This window comes from Drosophila teissieri, unplaced genomic scaffold, assembly GCF_016746235.2.
Source record: "Drosophila teissieri strain GT53w unplaced genomic scaffold, Prin_Dtei_1.1 Segkk118_quiver_pilon_scaf, whole genome shotgun sequence".
Taxonomy (NCBI): domain Eukaryota; kingdom Metazoa; phylum Arthropoda; class Insecta; order Diptera; family Drosophilidae; genus Drosophila; species Drosophila teissieri.
In genome coordinates, this window is record NW_025224987.1 from 1,020,239 (window position 1) to 1,040,489 (window position 20,251).

The following is a 20,251-nucleotide window of genomic DNA, read 5'->3' on the forward strand; positions in this document are numbered from 1 at the left end:
AGGCCTGTGTTTAGCCGAGTTTTCAGCAAATTATGGGTTTTTTTTTATTAAAGCCAACTTTGAAAAGTTGAATGCCATAGATAGTTTAGAAGACGCGTTTAGAAGGGCCATTAAAGCAGATAATAGAGAAGAAAATGAAAAGGAGGAGGCCAAACCTAATGAGGAGTTCAGAGCATTAGCTATTCCTGAAATATCTTCTCAAATTAATGTTTTAAACTTGAACAACAATTTGTTAGATGTTGATCCGGATAGCAATATCCGGGTAATAAAGCTTCCGCCACTTATATCCCCTTTAAACTTAGCCAATTTAGTTAGATCACTAAATTTGGAGCAAAAAACTTTCCTTACTCATGTCTTGCATAATGCAAGGACAAATCGAACCTTTTATGAGTTCGTAGGTGGCGGAGCAGGTGTCGGCAAAAGTAGACTAATATCAACCTTAGTCCCTATCGAAGGTGTATTCATTCCATGTTTTCTCTCCCTGTAAATCAGGCTGGGACCGCATTTAGGAGTTTAAGCCCTAATTTGTTGAATACACTTCGTTCAAGATTTATTGATCTTAAAATTCTTAAAATAATTTTATGGGCGGTGCAACAATGTTTTCTCATTTGAACTCTAGCCTAAAGCAAATTTTTCTAATGTTGAAACTCCTTTCGAAGGTATTTCGGCTGTCGTGTTCGGCGGTCTTAGACATTTTCGGCCCGTATGTGTGCGCTGGATTTTTCAGGCCCCGTCGCATGATTCATACAGTGCTATATTTGGATCGTATCTGTGGAGTCCTTTTAGGTTTTTTGCACTCACAGAGATAATCCGACAGAGAGATGTCCAACCGTTGCAATTGCACTTAATAACATGGCATCCGGCCAAATGACGTCTGATGATTTTCGCTTGACTCATTTTACCTTTCAATTCACCTTTTTACAAGTAATTAGGACACAGATCGGTACAATAGGGAGAGGCTTAACTCAATTCCCACTGCTCAATTTCTCTCGGAAGCTATAGACTCAGTTAAGTCCGCTTAAATAAGCTTAGAGCAGAGGAACAGATGTCTGGAACAAGCTAGGTCTCTAAAACATCTGAGACACAAGGATTGGGTACCTCTCTGACTTTAAAAACCACTGCCAAATATATGATGATGGTCAATGTAGATACAACAGATGGTCTCGTAAACGGAGCCACTGGTGTCCTTAGGGAGGCTTTAGTACGTCCAACACCCCAGATCTTCTTTGGATACAATTTTTAGATGAATAGGAGTATAGGAGAATAGGAGTAAATGCGCGTTCCAAGCGCAGACATTGTGAGGAGTCTTTATGGACACCGATTTCGAAAATTATAAAAAGTTTTCAAATTAATTCTAATCATGCAACTACAATTGACCGAAAGCAGTTTCCAGTGGTTCCTGCAGAAGCAATTACTATTCATAATAGTCAAGGAGCTACGTACAGTAAAGTGGTTCTTCACACTAACTCCAGCATGCAGAGATCTGCGCTGTATGTAGCCAATAGTAGAGCCACAACTGCGGCAGGTCTCTTCATTATTGGACCTTTTGTCCCCCCAAGATCCGCTGAAGGATTCAGCTTCAGAAGCAGAGCTCCAAGAATTGCGTTCCACTAATTACTGAATACCCATTTCGATTGTTTATTCAATAGTCCGAACCTTCATATTTTTTTCCATAATTCCGAAAGTTTACACTGCCACATTAGCGATGATTGTTCCGATCGTCTAATGCTTAGGTCTTCTCTTTTGTGCTTTGTTGAAGCATCAACATACTCAAATGAAGTATACGACATTCCTGGCTTTACCACAGCAGTGAGATTAGATTGCCAGTCAGTAGCTAGCGGAGCCCGACCAAAAAGAGGCATTCTCGTTTTTATTCAAAACGAACTATTTGAGAATGTTAGTCTTTGCTCAAGTGGTCGATTTTTTTCAAATCTTTTAAATTTAGCCTCTCCAGTGTTTGAGTTTGCTATAGATCTTCATTCAGGACGTTAGCAACTGTAATGGCACTGGATGCACTCCGCTTACGTAAGCAAGTTGAAATATTATTTCGAATTTTTATTAATTCCATCTTCTTATAATTGAAGAATAACTTATCAGTTCGACAACCTCGTTTATCTACATTCCTAAGCTTAGATCTAACTGTGGTTGTATAGCTTTCTAAAGATGGTCGTTTTAAGCCAGCATATATGCTAGGGAATGCCAGTTTTTCAGAATCAGCATCGAGAATTACGTCGAGAGGCTTTTGGCCCTCACCTCGTCATTCCTACATTATGTGTCTGGTTAATCTCAAGCAAAGTTTCTTGTCCTCCAGGATTTAGTTCTTCGGCTTCTGTATTCTGATCAGAATTACGCGCCTCCGAATTTCCATCCTCCTGCTGTATGGCTAGTTGTCCCTCTACAAAGGCTACATCAGCTTGAGATGCTACGAATGTAACAGTATAGGATGTGAAGTCAGAGATCCACTGCTCGTTAACTGACACATTGGGCTTTCTATAAAGCTCAGTATTAACTAAATACCTAATAGCGCCAGCAAGGCCGTATGGATTCTGCCATGAAATCATGTCCATATTCCATTCTTCGTTTGAATAACCTCAGCCTCATTGAAAGCTCGTGGAAGAGACTTCACGATATTGCTTACTGAAATAGGGACATTGACAACTGCTCCTTGAAATAGCACTTTGACACTCGTTACCCACTGTAATGAAAAGCGAGGTAAAATCAGTAGTTCTTCCAAGGAAGTTAAGCCGATCAAAGAGTTATGAATTTCTGGGAAATCTAAGCCGTTTGAAATGGCCCCTTTGGGCTTTCGGCCGGCTTTTATGTTGCTATGACAAGTCTTGAAAAACTTAAGAAGGATTACCAGTAAAAGCAAGATGTCTTGCATTTTAGTATATCTCTTCCCTGAACTCGCAATGTTCTTCCAAATAGGACCTAGAATGCTTACGTATTTGCTTGGGGAACCTCAATCCTTAGCAACAAAAGCAAATCTGATCTGGGCCAAGCTTAACATTCCTATTAAATGTTGCTATGTGAGCTTCTATTTCAATAGGTCTGAATCTAATAGTCCTATTTACCTGAGCTACAATCAGTCTAATTTCCGGACGTCAAAGTGCATTCCGAAGATTTTCTGCTTCCCTATTATCACTGAGGCTTCTGTAATGACTAACTCTTTGACTTATATTCGAGCAGCTAATCGTGCGCCTCGTCGAGCAAGTGTATTTCTCGCCTGCTCGACTGCCCTGCGATCCCTACCGGCCATAGCCCTAGCTCTATTAGCCCTATCAAATTCTCGCTGTTTTGTCGCCTTTCTGAACGACGTCGAGTATCGGCGGCTTGTTCACCCGATTGAAATGCGGGATCCAAGCATCTTTATCTATGCTAAGCAGTGTTTTGGACCTGCTCTACAGCTCGATTCTCGCTGATTTGCCGTCTTATAGAACGGCGCCTAGTATCGGCAGCTTGCTCAACTGCGCGAAGAGCAGGATCCTAGCGCTTTTCCCTATGGGCAGCAGTATATTGAACCTGCTTCACAGCTCGATTCTCGTAAATTTCTCTAGATTTGCCAAAAATTTTTTTGCCACGCCCACTCTAACGCCCACAAACCACCAAAAACTGTCAGTGTGGAAATTTCTCTTTTGTACTTCCACTAGCTGAGTAACGGGTATCAGATAGTCGGGGAACTCGACTATAGCGTTCTCTCTTGTTTTTTTTTTAATTTCGTAATGCGGGTCATCTAGCTGTGCCCGCATAAAATCGGCCGGTTTCTTTTTGATGACGGAATGGATAGATTTGTTATACGTGGCAGTGGCCAGTAAAGTAAACACACGATAGAGTGGCTTATGTCTTTATCGATTTTAAGGCATCTTGTCAAGTTCCCCCAAGGTGCTATAAAATCGTTCCACTTGTCCATCGGAAACCAAAGTAGTTTTCTATGATGGCCGTAATCGTATGTGAGTTCAATGACGGATCATTGTCACAATAGATGGCCTTGACTTTAGGGAAAACATTCCGTGGAGAAAATGTAATATATATGTAGTAATAATAATATATGTAATAATATATGTCATATATCCCCTACATGGCACCATGGGAAATTTACCCACTTTTTCTGGCAAAAACCCATTTTCTGAAAGTCGGAATATAACAATAATATTAAATGTACGCATTCATAATCGACCAATCTTTAGTGCTGCATACTAGAAATAATAAATGGCACAACAACAAAGGAATCAGCTGTTAAAACAACTGTTGCGCGCACAAAAAACAACTATCTCTTACGTTAAGTTTTTCCTCCTTTACAAAAGTTCTAATATCTTTCGAACCAAAGCGTTAATTCCCATTCTGTAAAAAGACAGTCCGTATACTATTAGGTGTTTGTCAAAAGAAAACAAAACAACAGTGTTGTACCCGTAATTTAGTGGAAATGTAAGTTGCCTTACAAAAGCATTTTTTTTTGATAATGACTTAACTTTGAAAAGAGATTTAAAGTGAGTCCAGCAGATTTCATCAATGAAATATATGTTCATGTTGTAGCTTATTTAATTCTTGTTCAGATTGTTGTAATTTAAAATTACACTTTTTACAATTTTAAGAGAATTCATAGTTTTTAGGACTTAACCCTACTTTTCCAAATTCAGAGTAATCTCATGCTAAAATGGAGTTAAACAAGGCGGTTGTTATTATACCCGTTTCTCGTAGAGTAAAAGGGTATACTAGATTCGTTGAAAAGTATGTAACAGGCAGAAGGAAGTGTCCGTCCGTATGAACGTCGAGATCTTAGGAAAAAAAAGCTAGAATGTTGAGATTAGGCATACAGACTCCAGATACAAAGACGCAGCGCAAGTTTGTCGATTTATGTTGCCACGCCCCCTTTAACGCCCACAAACCGCCCAAAGTTGCCACGCCCACGCTCTTAAAAAATGTTTTGATATTTTTTCATTTTTGTATTAGTCTTGTAAATTTCTATCGATTTGCCAAACAAATATTTGCCACGCCCACTCTAACGCCCACAAACCGCCCAAAGCTGCCACGCCCTCACTTTTAAAAAATATTTTGATATTTTTTTATTTTTGTATTAGTCTTGTAAATGTCTATCGATTTGCCAAAAAACTTTTTGCCACGCCCACTCTAACGTCCACTAGCTGAGTAACGGCTATCAGATAGTCGGGGAACTCGACTATAGCGTTCTCTCTTGTTTTTATTATTAAATAAACGAAAGTGAGTAATATAAATATAAGGGGCGGTGCCACGACCACAGTTTTGTAACCCAATAAAAGTGTAACCCAATAAAAAAACACAAACTAAATATCTCTTCCCATTCTGGAATCATTAATTTAGGCCGGAAGAAGGGCCTCGCTAACTTCGCTATTTTTAGGAAGTAGTACTAGGAGAGTACCTGTTTAATGTTTCTCTGGGCGGCCCTATGAGTTCTGTTATGCTCTGCGATGAGGATTTCCTTCCTCTCTGCGACCGCAAATATATCAGTAACCCTTTCCTTGCAGTACCAAAACTTCGTGGCTGGGAATCTTTGAACCACCTCGTATTGATTTAATGCCAACGTGTGACGATCACAGTGAAAGGCATTAACCCATTAGGGACAATGGTGTTGGCCAGTTCCTTTAGCAATGATTGTTTGCACGAGAAAATAATTGAGAGTCGTCCGTGGAAGCAGTTCACGGGTTTGTCTGTGGACTCGAAAGTTTGTGTGAGCGAAAGCTCGCTGGGTATCGTGGCTGCGCACGATTCTGGATCTTAATCTCTAATAACGTTGAGTTGTCCGAAACGAGGTTATCCTTGCGCGGGCTTGTAAAAAATTCAAGCACCCGATTCATCAATACGTGCCTTCCATCTCTTGATCTTTGCGTTCGGATTGGATTTTGATACAGTAAAAAACCAGAGGCTGATGGTCGGTAAAGTCATTTATTTCTTTAACCGTGGTGTAACTTGGTCAGCGCCCAGACTATAGCTAACAGCTCCCATCATAGTTAACCTCCCAGTTCTTCAATGTCCTAGAGATCATTGTTCGGGGGCGCCCTTTTTGGGACAGTACTGCGCCGATACCGTAGGCCCAAATGTCTGTCGTTAGATCTAACGTTTTCCCTGAGGATGACATGCTGCGCAGTTTCTCGAAGACCCTCTAATGCGCTTGCTGTGCTTGCTAACACTCAGATTTTCGCCATTTAATATGTCTGAAAAAGGTCTTCCTATTGACAGTTACGTGACCTGAGCAGTCCTCACTGCCCCGCAAGCTGTAGCTTGATCGTAAAACGATCGGGCAATGTTTCGGCCCCATTCCCTCCCCTTCATGCGTCCGCATGCTTGACGGATCGTCGCGGGCCGCGTAATGCAATCCCCTTTTGTCAAGGTTGTCCGTCAAACGTTATGTCATCATTTTTGGCCGACTCCGCTTCTCGTCCCGTCAGCGAGAAATGGATATGTTTACCTACTCATTTTGTTTTAGTTAAAATAATAGCATAGCTCAATAAAATGAGTGAAAAATTGTTGGCTAGTGCCATGTGTAATGTGAAATACAAAAATTAAAGGCTAGCATACAAAGATTATGATAAGTTAAGATAACTCGCCGCTGAAAAGTAATTTTTATTTAAAACAATATCGAACATAAAATATTTAATTTCTATCAATGAAATACATTGCCTGGAAGAGGCTAAATATAAAATATTTTTCTATATTTCTGACACCCTTCGGTTACCATTGTTACAGAAATATACTTATTGTTACCGCCGTAATTTCAATTCAACCGCCAACTAGTCGAAAAAGGCGCAACCTTGAAAACCTTTGGTAAAGTGTTACCCATGAGCTGCGGTTATTGGATAGGGCAACACTTGTACGACACTTGAGATAACACTGGCGAAGGAGAAAAAACAAAGTTTTTAAAGCTGCTCGCTTTGCTAAAAGAAATTAAATAAAAATAAAGTGACTGCTACAAAAGGTTGTTTATTATTGCTCTCCCTAGGCCCAAAATAATTAGTGCCTCAACATTCTTTAAAAAAATTTGTAAGTCCTCAATATTAAGCGCAATTAAAAGTGACGCCAACCATTTGTGAAACTCACACGGAACACACGCATACCTATAAGCCAAGATACACATGCAATAAGAGCCGACTATCCAGCGGCGTCCAAAACTGGGTGCAGTGCGACGTATGACAGGCATGGTACCACTTCGCCTGCGTTGGAGTCGATGCCTCTATTGCGCAGTCACAATGGACGTGCGACTTGTGCAAACTTGTTGACGATACCCCTTCCACCTCACAGCAAGCCGCTTTACATCGCAACGAACTGACAAATACCGAAAGATGGCGACATAATACAAATCGAATCCAATCCCAATAAGCCAACTGAGACATCATATACTCCATGCTCAAAAAACTTGATGATAGAGATGCTAGAAGAGACACGCCAAGTGGAAAAGAAATATATCGAGCAGAAATACGCAATACTTGCACAGCAGCAGGGGACACAGGAAAGGCACATCCTATCATTTGGACCAACTGCATCCCAACTATCAGCAAAGCAAATATTACCAGCGGATCTGCCGACTTTCAATGGCAACCCAGCAGACTGGCCAATCTTCATAAGCATGTACGAGAACAGCTGCTCGGTAGCCGGATTTTCAGACGCTGAGAACATGCTTCGTCTCCAGAAGTGTCTCAAAGGGAAAGCCAACGAATTGGTTTGTGATAAGCTACTACTGCCGGCACTCGTCCCGGAGGTTATTAAGACGCTAAAAACCTTCTTTGGGCGACCGGAACAGATCCTCGACCGGCTCATCGACAAAATCCGTAAAATAAGTATACACAAAGATAGATTGGAGTCCCTAATCGACTTTGCGATGGCAGTACGCAACGCGTGCGCCACAATGGAGGCCTGTAACCTGTACGCACATCTTGACAACGCAAAGCTTCTGCGCGAGCTTATTGACAAGTTGACCACTCATCATAAAATAAGCTGGGCCATGCATCCACGCAGTGCTTCCATCCCTGTTGTAAAATCATTCAGCGACTGGATATACAATTCAGCAGAAGCAGCCTCCACAGTCATACCTGCACAAAATTCATGGAGCGTGAATACCCACACGCACTTATCAACCGGAGAAATGTGTGAGTCCGAAGACAATCAGAAGGAAGACGCAAAAAAGCGAATCCTTAAAAAAAAACTAAACTAAAAAACAAAAACTACGCTTTCGAACTGTAAACCAAAAATATAGCTGAGGACATAAACAGTGTATGGTACCTCCCTATATTCATCGCTCTAAACCCAAACAAGCCAAATAAAATAAGATTGGTTTGGGATGCAGCTGCAAAGAGTCACGGCAAATCCCTCAACGACTTTATGCTGAACGGACCCGATTACTTAAACCCGCTAACCGAGGATCTTATGGCATTCAGAGTAGGTCGTATAGGCGTGTGCGCGGATATTGCTGAGATGTTTCATCAAATAACTATCCAGCAAAGCGACATGCATGTTCAACGATTTCGGTGGCTTAACAAGGGCAAAAAAAAACCCCGCACATTCGTCATCCGGACAATGACATTTGGAATTTGCTGCGCGCCCTGTATTGCTCACTATGTGCGGGACAAAAACGCACAGGAGTTTAAGGATCAATGTCCCCGAGCTTTCGAGTCAATTACAAAGGCTCATTATGTGGACGACCTTATAGACAGCTACACCGACGACTCTGAGGCGATCGCAGTAACATCAGAAGTCCGAGACATTCATGCCGAGGGAGGATTCACTATAAGAAATTGGATCTCGAACTATACCGCCATTGTCAAACATTTTGGAGAAAGCCAAATAGCCGAACAACATCCCAAAGAACTTGGTGGCCCGGAGAAGGTTCTTGGTATGTATTGGGAACCCTCAAACGACGTTTTTAAGTATACTTTTAGATTCGCGAGACTTAAAAGAGACGTCCTAAATGGAGAATCCATACCAACAAAACGAGAAGCCCTACAAGTATTAATGTCGATTTTTGATCCCTTGGGCCTGTTATCCTGATACACGATCGGCCTTAAAATGCTACTGCAAAAAGTATGGCGAGCAGGCATAGACTGGGACAAAGAACTGCCCGACGCCCTGTTCACGTCATGGCAACAATGGAAAACGGTCCTGCTTCAAGCTACGGAATTCGAATTTCCTCGCTTCTACTCCACTTTGCTGCCGAATGCCGACCAGATTGATCTACACACGTTTGTAGACGCGAGCTAGTACGCCTACGCAGCAGTCACATATCTTCTACTATCGTTCTACAGTGGCTTGATATGGACCCACGGAAATATCAAGCCTTCGTTATGCATAGAGTTGGGGAGATAATCGATAACACGAGTCGAAACCAATGGCGATGGATTCCCACAAAGCAAAACGTTGCGGACTCAGCTACCAAATTCATCAAAACTCCTGACGCTAATCGCTGGTTAAAAGGCCCTCAGTTCCTAGTCAAGCCAGAAAGCGAATGGTCACTACAAGACATTATTCTTAATAACAGCGAGCCGTGTGAACTACGTAAGCATATCTTCGTTGTAAGCAAACTAAAGTGTTTTGATTTTGCAGTAGAATACTTCTCTGGTTGGAGACGCCTATACAGAGCTGTGGAAACATTCGTGCTATACATTTAAAGAGTACGTGCCAAATGTCTCGGAAATCAACTACCAAAACGTTAGACCCCGAATTCATAAATAGAGCAAAATCGAGGCTTTATAAGCAAGCGCAATCCAGGGCGTATTCAACTGAAATAACCGCTCTAAAAAATAATTCAGCCATTGAAAAGTGAAGCTCGTTGATTGCCCTGAACGTTTACCTGGACGAAGACGGCGTACTACGCATTCAAGGAAGAAACGATAACATAAATCCTGACAACGCCATCGTTCTGTCAAAGAACTCCCAAATCGCATTTTTAATTAAAAAATATTACCATGAAAAATCACATCACATTATGCACGAGTCAACGATAAATCTTAATCGTATTCTACGTACCTCGTCTACGAGTGCTGTATAAAACAGATCGAAAGGCCTGTCAACTGTGCAAAATTGCCGCCGCCAGCCCCGAAGTACCTCAAATGGCTCCATTACCAGTCGCCCGACTAGCTTGCTTCGAGAGGCCCTTTACATACACGGGAGTCGACTACTTCGGTCCCATAATGGTCAACGTTGGCAGACGCAAGGAAAAACGGTGGGGAGTCCTCTTTGCCTGCCTGACGCTGAGAGCCGTACACATAAAAGTAGCCCACAAACTCGATGTAAGCTCATGCATTATGTGTCTGCGGAATTTTATGACACGTCGCGGGACTCTAAAAGAAATCTTTTCTGACAATGGCACAAACTTTAAAGCCACGGAGAAAATGGTGAAAGAAGAACTACAAAAGATCGACTTTGATGAAATCACCATAAAATACGAAGCAATTAAGTGACACTTCAACCCGCCTGCAGCATCTCATATGGGAGGCGCATGGGAACGACTAGTCCGATCGGTCAAAACTGTTTTGAAAACAATCTGCCCAACATACAACTTCAACGACGAAACTTTTCAAACCGCCCTAATGGAAGCGGAAAGTATCATCAATTCCAGACCACTAACCTTTGTCTCTTTAGATTCAGCCGATTCAGCACTCACCCCGAATCAGTTACTTCTGGGATCGACGAACGGCTATTAGCGTATGGCAGATGGCAATACCGATCTAAGGCTGCGTTGGCAACAAACTCAGTTATTCGCAGACAAATTCTGGAATCGTTTGGTTAAGGAATTTACCCCAAGTTTAACCAGACGCAGCAAGTGGTTCACCAAACGTTCCCCCATAGCTATCGGCGATGTCATTATCGTTGTCGACGATCAACTGCCGAGGAACATGTGGCCAAAAGGACGTATTACTGACGTAGTGATGGCCAAATATGGACAAGTACGCAGAGCTACAATATGGACACCAAAAGGCATCATGGTCCGCCCAGTGGCCAAGATTGCTGTCCTAGACGTCGGTTTTAAAATTTGTGAAGATCCGAAGGACTTTCAACAAAGTTTTTTAAAGCTGCTCGCTTTGCTATTGCTCTCCCTAGGCCCAAATTAATTAGTGCCTCAACACTTATATTTACTAATGGTGTGAAAATAAAATAAGCACGAGAATATATGCATATATAAAAACAGAGAAAACTCGGGAACAGTGTTCCGTCAAACTCAACCCACTTTAATCCGGAGCGATGAGATGTCGACGCGTTGGATCCTGGGATCCTGATGGAGTTATATTATATATACATATACATTAGTGCACCAATAATTTGTTATCGAACAATAAGGAAATATACACAAACAAATATTTTATTTTATTTGTTTTGCCGTTTGCGTTTTAATTATGCACTTATTGGGGTTGTGGGAAAACGAATACGATTCTTTCCAGGGTATGGTGATGATCCCGTCTCCGCTGTACGGATCTTTTATACATTTTTAGTAGCTTCAATAGTGCCAGCAATATTAATAGGGCGGCGATGAACTTCAGGGTTATTTCTTTTTTGTGATCGACGACCTCCACGATGAATATGGGTTTGCCAGAGGCGTCATCTTTTTTTTTGGAACAACCCTTTTTTTTCATTTGCTTGTCAACTTCTGCTATATAGGTGAAGGGATATAAATGAACGGTTTTTATTTCGTTTTAATAATTGTTTCAGTTTATGCTTCTCTTCGTTGTTTAAATGGTCTAGTCGATAGCTGTTGATAACTGTTTCTTTTCTAAATTAGTCTATACAACCGTTATTTTCCATTAATACTTTTCATCCTAATAGAATATCATTAAATGGTGAAAACGAATGAATAAAGAATTTCTGTGATTGATAAAATATTCCATTGGCTAGGAGAATTACAAATGATTTATTTTTCAAGAGCCTGTCATGCTTTGGACAACTATATATTTATTGTGAATGCAAAGATTGAAAATTTTTAAAGAAATTAAACTGTCGCAATAGGAAACGCCAATGCGTTCGTGTTTAATTATTTGACTATGTAATTCCCGAGAAATTCCCCAGAAATTCCCTAGCAATTCCTCTAGTATTCCTCGAGAAAAGACCTTGCTTTTTTTTCGATATTACCCAGGAATTCCCCAGTTATTCCTCGGGAATTCCTCAGAAATTCCTCGGGGAAACCCCTCGCTTATTTTTCGATATTCCCCAGGAATTCCTCACAATTTTACCCAGGAATTCCTCGGATACTTCGAATTCCTCGCCATGAACGCCTGTTGTATGGAAATTCCTCGCCGATTTGTATGGAAAATTCCTCAGGACTCCTCGACGATTCCTGGAAACAACCTAGTGAGGAGACTGGTACTGAAGGGCAGTGTCGACTATACAGGGTATTTGTGATTGTTGAATATGATCTCTATGTACTGGTGGGTTCCCAAGCTGGTATTGGAAAATGTTCTGCTTGTTGAATTCGCTGATTTGTATACTTCTCGTTTTGTGTAAACTGTATGGACCTTCGTGGAATTGTTCATCGTTGTTATTATTTTGATCAGCTAAGTTATTGTTTTCGTATTGATGGTGACTTTCATTTGTTTGCATACGTGTTTGTCCGCCACCTTCTCTAAAACGCTTTTTTGGTACTCTTAGTTGTTGTTGTTGGGGGGGTTGATAATAATTTCGGGTGTCTTTCCGTCGGTCAATATATGTATAAGTCTGTTCTGAATTCTTTATACAAATTTGATCTGTTCTGATCGAAATGTTAATGTCTAGAAAGAAAAGCTTGTTTGTGAGGGATCAGATTGTTTATATTTGGTCTTTGGATCTGCGTTGGAATAAAGGGGATATCGAATGGTTTATTGAGGTGGGAGTATTTGTTTTTATTTATATTATTATAGGTATTAGTGTTTGAGTTTGGTGCGTTTGTGGTTTTAAAATTTATCAGATTTTTTAGAAATTGGGTCTTTATAAAGACTTTCTTGTTGGGCAATTTTTCGTAATTTTTGAACAATTAAAAGTTCATGCCTTGCTAGGGTCATGAACAACCTTCAGAAAGTGACCGTTGAATAGTGTTTTTTATTGTAATTGCCATTGCTTGTAAACAAACTAATTAATTATGTTTGTGGTTTTCTAAGCCTAATTTATTAATAATAATAGTTGACTTAATTCTAATTGTTCACAAAACTTACGTAATTTTCCTTTGCGCCCTAATCGTCGCAAAAGTTCCTTAAGAGGGTTTGGGGTTTGAGCTCGACGTTTTAAGCGGGCAACTATTCTTGTTCACAGACTGCTACAGTATGTCAAGTCTTATGTCTTGTGTGAACTAAACTGTGTACTTTGGTACATTATCCGGTCCCGGTCTCACTATGCGTAGCGGGCGTCTTAATTATTTTAATATAATAAGGACACACAGGGTTTAAGGCGAATACCGATTGAGCCACTTTAATTGTACAAGTTACCAATTTACTTTGTTTCGAAAAATTCGCGTGCACAATCTACCTCTTCACCTAATTGTCAAAAGACAATGGATTTACTAGGACTTCTTTCTTTTTCGGTATCCTACCGGTTTCGCCCATGAAGTGTTTAGGGGTTTATTCCAATATAAAAACATAATTTTTATGTTTTATTTGATTGATTCAGTTCATTAAACCAAAGTCGCTAAATAACTGTTTATGGAAAATATACTATGGTTTAGAAAACCTTAAAGATCTACAAAGCTTTACATCGTCATTCGCGATCGAGCTCTGCTAGAGAGCAGACGTGCCTCTAGCCGCGAAACTTTTTGGCATTGTTTCTTTCGCATCGTTTTCTTTTGCGTCGTTTCCTTTGCGTCGATATTCTCGTCTGCCTAGTGCTCGAGCTCATTTATTTGCGACATCGTGGCGCGCGGTGTCCGCTATCTTTCTAAGAAAACCACAACAAACGCAGAAGTTTCTAGAAAGGCGTTGCAAGCGCGAGGGCTTGCCCTTGCCCTTGGGCAAGCTGTATACTTTGCTCTTGCTCTTAGAAGCGAGAATTCACAATAAAGAGAATTTCAACAAACAATTTCACAACTAATGCTGACAAGTTTAAGCTTGCAAAAACCATGGAAGATATTAAATTTTCTGGACCATAGGCTAACTGTAGTGTTACTGATCAGCAGAGTATGGAGCAAATAGCTGGCGCTACTCCAGCAGAGCTTAGGACTCAACTATTAAACGAATTTAACCATAAGTGGTCAATTTCAGAAGCAAATAAGTTCCCCACTGCAACTATCGCTTGCATAACTTCAGCTGTTACGTTTACGCTGGCTTCGTCTATGACAACCAGTAGCGTTACCACATCCTTAACTGGCGGAGTTACTTCAGTCGGCAACATGACAGTTGACGAAAGTTCAGATTCAACTTCTTGCCCATTTGCAGCCCTTGTATGTATCGGTGGCTCCAGTTAAGAAGAAGAACCACAATTCGGTAACTAAAACGATCAAGAAAGGAAAGGCACAGACCGTCCCTGTCGCCAAAGCTCTGCCAAAATCGGCTACCTCCAGCAACCGTTTTTCCGTTCTAGCTCAGGATGAGATGGAAATTGACAACTTAGCCGCCGCTCATATTGTAACCGTAGCTCAGACTCAAGCTGCCTCAAATCCAACCTCCCGGACAGATCAGTCACAAACAACCAACAATCCGTTGAAGACAAAAAGGCCTTCTCCAATATGTGTGCCTTCCTGTAATAATATTGATGCCCTTGACCAAGCGTTCTGTGCAGTTATCAGCCTGTCTTCGTATTCTTTCAAAATGTCCAGATCTGGCGTAACAAGAATACTTACTGCCGACCCTGCAGCCTATAGGGCAGCCGTCAAAGTACCAACTGATAACAACTGTCAGTTCTGGCATCACCAACTCGATGAGGAAAAACCTTTTCGTCTAGTAGTTCGAAAAATCAACCCAACTGTTGGTACAGAGCGAGTTAAAAATGCCTTTATCGACTTTGGACATGAAGTATTAAATATTCATTGCCCAAGAAAGCCAGACTGGTCAAATGCATCTCCTAGTCAGGATACTCTTGAAGACATACGTACACGACAAGCATGCTTCTTCGTTAATCTCAAGAAGGCTCCTAATAACATGGATGCTTTAAGAATTTCAAAAATTGGCCCCCACAATGTTATAGTGGAAAGGGCCAGAAAAAATAAGGAGCTTGTACTATGTTTTAGGTGTCAAGATTTTGGGCACGCGAAAAATGATTGTTTAAAGCGCCTAGTCTGTGGAAAATGTGGTGGTGAGCACCCTACAAACCACAAGGACCGCAACATTATCTCACCAGAGGCCTGTAAATGTGCAAACTGTGGGGAGGATCACCCAGCTAGCTATAAGGGATGCAAAGTTCGACATCAAAAAATTAAGGCTCTTAAACCAGAACCACGTTTCCCACCACTTACAACAGCCAATGAGCACTTGTCCTCCATCCGTCAAAACTTCAGTGCTGCTCCTGCAAGAGACAGGTTTTCTCAAGCACAAGGTATTCAAAGAGTGCCTACGTTTGCTGACATTCTCAGAGAGCCACGAAAGGACTCGCAGAGCCCTCTGATGACAACTAGAAACCTTGGACGTACTCAAAATGTTCCTCAGAGAGATTTGCCAACTAATTATTCAAATTCATCAGAACATCTACCTGTTAACGCTAACAGAATAAATAAACTTGAAGATGCTTTGGTTAGCATCTCCTCAAAAGTTGAACAGTTTTCCACATTGTTTGCCCAATCGGCTGAATCCATCAACTCCTTGAACATCTTGATCACCAAACTCTTAGTTAAGCTAACATGATGCAGCAGGATATTCGCCTCGGATTATGGAACGCACGGGGAATCGAGAGAAGCACAAATGAGCTTCATCTTTTCCTCTCTGCCAATCGCATAGATGTTATGCTCATCACAGAAACTCATCTTCAAGGTCAAAGACGAATCTACATTCCAGGTTTTGTCTGCCACAAAGTTGATCATCCCTTGGGTGGTCGTCAGGGAGGAGCTGGCATCTTGGTCAGACATGATTTGGAGCACCACAAATTGGACGAAGCATCATCTACAAACATTCAGCTTGTCCAAATTCGTATATTAACATCAACTGGACCTATCACAGTGGCTGCAGCTTATCTTTCCCCCAGGATGAGCTGGACGGCTATTGACTTTGAAATTATGCTTCGATTGGGTAGCAAATTTATCCTTAGATGTGATTTTAATGCAAAGCATCCATGGTGGGGAAACCAAAGAACATGCACGCGTGGTAAACGACTACATGAAGCTATATGTAGTTCCACATACCAAATACTAGCTACTGGAAATCCGAGCTTTTACTCCTATAACACGCAATTAAATCCCTCAGCCCTGGACTTTTTTGTGACAAATGGTATAGCACAAAACAGAACATCTGTGGAGAATATCTACAAGCTGTCATCAGACCATATTCCGATTGTGGCCACACTGTTTGAAGCACCTCAACATATCCAGACTAGGACGCAACTTCTTCCCCCTGGTGCTAACATTAAAAAGTTTCAAAATGAGAAATCAACTCGACTGAGGATGTTGATCACGCTATTGACGTTTTAATGGCCAAAATTAAAACTGCCGGAATTGTCGCTGCTCCCTCTAATGCGCATCGCCCTCACGCTCGTCCTCCTAGCCTATCATCTGCTGCTGCTGCGCTACTAAACCTTAAGAGAAGAGTAAGAAGAGAATTCGTGCGCACAAGGGACCCTAGACTAGATAGGATCTTCAAACGGCTGGCGAATCGTTTGCATAAAGTCTTGGCTGTTGACAAGCAAAATGAAATCGATAAGCAAATGGATAGTTTAAGCCCAGACGCTTCAACCAATTACGCTCTATTTAAGATCACCAGGCGTTTTAAAAGACAAAGCAGTGCAAAGGCTGCTATCAAGGATCCTGCTGGTGGCTGGTGTTACTCAAAGCAACAACGGGCTGAAGCATTTGCTTTAAGCCTGGAACAGAGGTTTAGACCCTTAGATCTAAGCTCCACCGATTTCCATAGTGACTTTACCGAAGCACTCGATTAGCCCTTACAGTTGCAGCTCCCTTGTAAGCCTGTTATACTAAGTAAGGTCAAAGAATTGGTGTCCAAGCTAAACAAAAAAAAGGCGCCTGGTGAAGACGAAAACAGGACACTCAAGTTGCTGCCCACCAAGGCCCTCCTGTTTATCACACTGATCTTTAACTGCTGCCTAAGACTCAGCTATTTCCCAAAGGCCTGGAAAAATTCAGCAGTTACAATGATTCACAAGCCAGACAAGCCATAATCGGAAGTTGACTCGTATAGGCCCATTAGCCTATTACCAGCCCTTGCCAAAATGCTTAAACGAATTATTCTTACTCGCATTCTAAGCACCCCAGCAGTAAAGGATGTTCTTCCCGATTACCAGTTTGGTTTTAGAAAACAGCACGGCACCCCGGAACAGCTCAACCGAGCTGTTAACTTCGTTCTGGAGGCAGTTGAGACCAGAGAATACGCGGCTGCTGTCTTTCTTGACATAAGACAAGCATTCGATAGGGTTTGGCATGCGGGTTTGCTATATAAGCTAAAACAAATTATTTCTCCACAGCTTTTCCTTCTTTCAAAAAGCTTTCTGGTGGACCGGAGTTTTTCGGTACTAGTTGATGGGCATGCTTCCGATAGAAAACCTATTAAAGCCGGCGTTCCTTAGGGTAGCGTTTTAGGCCCAACGTTTTACTCACTCTTCACCTCAGATATGCCTTCGATATCCTGCCTTGAACCCGAATTTCAAAATAATGCCCTCCCTGCCATGTTTGCAGACGATACGGCCATCATAACCAGGAGTCCTTCCGAAATTGAGGCCACTGAAATTCTTCAGAGCTACCTGGACCAGTATTCCAACTGGGCTAATAATTGGAATATTGGCATTAACAGCTCCAAATGTGTTAATGTGACGTTTTCGAACAGGCGTAACAACTGTCCCGGAGTGACCTTGCAAAATGTCACCCTTGTGCACAAAGCATTCCACAAATATCTTGGACTGGTTTTGGATCGACGCCTCACATTTTGCCGCCACACTTCCATGGTCAAGCAGGCTTTGATCTCAAAAGCTAGACGAATGGACTGGCTACTCAGACAGCGTAAACTCTCGCTACCCAATAAAGTGAGGATATACAAAAATATCCTTGCTCCAGTCTGGATGTATGGTATCCAAATCTATGGGATAACTGCCAAGTCCCATTTGGCGAAAATTCGCGTATCTGAGGACAAGGAACATTGAACGTGACATGAAAGTTACTCCCATTGGTGACGCTATCAATAAAATATATGAAAGATACGGAAATCGGCTCCGATGCCATCCTAACCAACTAGCCAGCTCTTTATCTACCCCACGTGTCCCTGTACATCGTCGCAGAAGAGGTCCACTGAGGAGATTCCCCATTGATCTCACATATCGAAAAATATCATAAAATAATTCTATAGGAAATAAAAAAAAATAAAATTAGTTCTAAGATATAATAAATGTTAGATTAGGCGCCCAATTTTGTAATCAATTTGCTCAAGCTGTCTATAGTTATAATGGTAGTAATAAGCAAATTTAAAATCCAATTAATAAATAGATATCAATATCAAAAAATTACATGATTGATTATCGATATATCTTTATATCGTTTAATGGTTTTTAATTTTTTTTATTATGAGTATTTTGAGGAGTAAGGCTTTTCAAAAGATCGGTTTAAGTTTTCATATGGAGAATGACAATTTTTTCTAGAAAATGTGGCGTATGAGCTAATAAATACAGGGTAACCTGTAAAGTTGATCTCTTTGTGCTAGGACATGCCATTGTTAAAATCATCACTGACTCTAATACAAATTGAGCGATGATTAAGCACTCAAAATTTGTATGTAATATGTAATAGTAATGCTGAATGCTAAGCATATACATTAGGACATAAATATATAAATATATATATATAATTAATACAAATATATATATATTTATATACATATACATAAATATATCGTAAATATACATACATACATCTCTACAGAATTGGTTTCCAAATTCCATTTTGAAGATTGGTATCATTTTTTGATGACTCATTAATGTAAGTATACCTTTTTGAAGAAAACCATTACAAATTTTAGTATTAGATTAAAATCTTTACTTATCGATTAAGTTATCGATACTTACAAAAGCTTTGTAAGCTGCACTTGGAAACTTTTAATTCATCTTTTATTCAAAGCTTAAATGTTATTCCTTCAGTCTGAAATATACTTTTTATGTAATTTTCTCTATTGGTGTAGACTTGAATAAATTGTTTAATGAACAAGGAATTATAAAGAAATTTAAACGAAATGCGTATACCATGTAACTGCAAATTGGCTTTAATAATTAAGTAACATGTTTATAAATACAATCAGTGCGTAAAATTAATATTTTCAGTCTACCAAAATTATTTATACAAGTTGTGAATTTATGCTTAAATATATTTAAAAAAATAGACAGCCATATCCATTTATTGTAAAATGCGTTGGTTTGTATTGAAAGTTGATAAAGTTCAGAAATCCGTATGTATGTACTAAGAATAATTTTTGTACATATATACATATTTGTACACCTATATACATTTGCATGTGCTTAAAGTTACTTTTAATTTACTTGTGCATCTATCACCATATATGTATCTACACGTCTACATACATAGTTAAGATTTTTGTCTGTTAAAGACAGAAATATAATTACATATACAAATGTATGTATGCCTACCGTTAAAACGTTTTCACATATATGTATACATACAAATGTCTGGTAAAATGCGCACACACTATAAAATAGAATATGAATATTAATAAAGTCCCTGAATAGTACCGCTTACATCTGACAGTATATTCACTGGCGGATATAAGGTATATACATATATATGTAGATATACAACGAAAATCATTGTGAATGTAAAAAATTATATAAATTGTTTTTACAGCATTAGTGGAAATATCCTATTATAACTAATCTATACATACATAAATGTGCATTATGGATTTAATGTATAGTAAACATTGTTCACAGTCAAACGAGCTGGAAGATGCCTACGATAATACATGAATGTGGTAGTGTATATTTTTCTATTTGCAGAACTAAACTATTCTAAATATTGTCAACAAAAAATTGTTACATTTTTAATTGAATCGAAAGCGAATAAAAAAAATGGATCCGGTTTGATTTCATTTCTTTCACGAAATAAATCAGCAGTCTGGTTAATGGTTCCGATTGTTTAATAAGTTTTTTCGAAAAAAAAACATTTTTGTAGCTCAAT

At 40.2% G+C, this 20,251-nt stretch overlaps 1 protein-coding gene across 1 annotated transcript in view; it reads right to left on the reverse strand.

The window, feature by feature from the left end:
- LOC122625508 (aminopeptidase N) overlaps positions 1-19,988 on the reverse strand; it is a 455,949-nt gene extending 435,961 nt beyond the window's left edge. The window contains exons 1-3 of the mRNA XM_043805602.1: positions 19,705-19,988; positions 19,129-19,201; positions 18,976-19,052 (exon numbers count right to left, since the gene is read on the reverse strand). Coding sequence (XP_043661537.1) covers positions 18,976-19,038 — 63 coding nt within the window. The 5' untranslated portion in view covers positions 19,039-19,052; positions 19,129-19,201; positions 19,705-19,988. The remainder of the gene's footprint in view (positions 1-18,975; positions 19,053-19,128; positions 19,202-19,704) is intronic.
- Between the last annotated feature and the right edge of the window lie 263 nt (positions 19,989-20,251).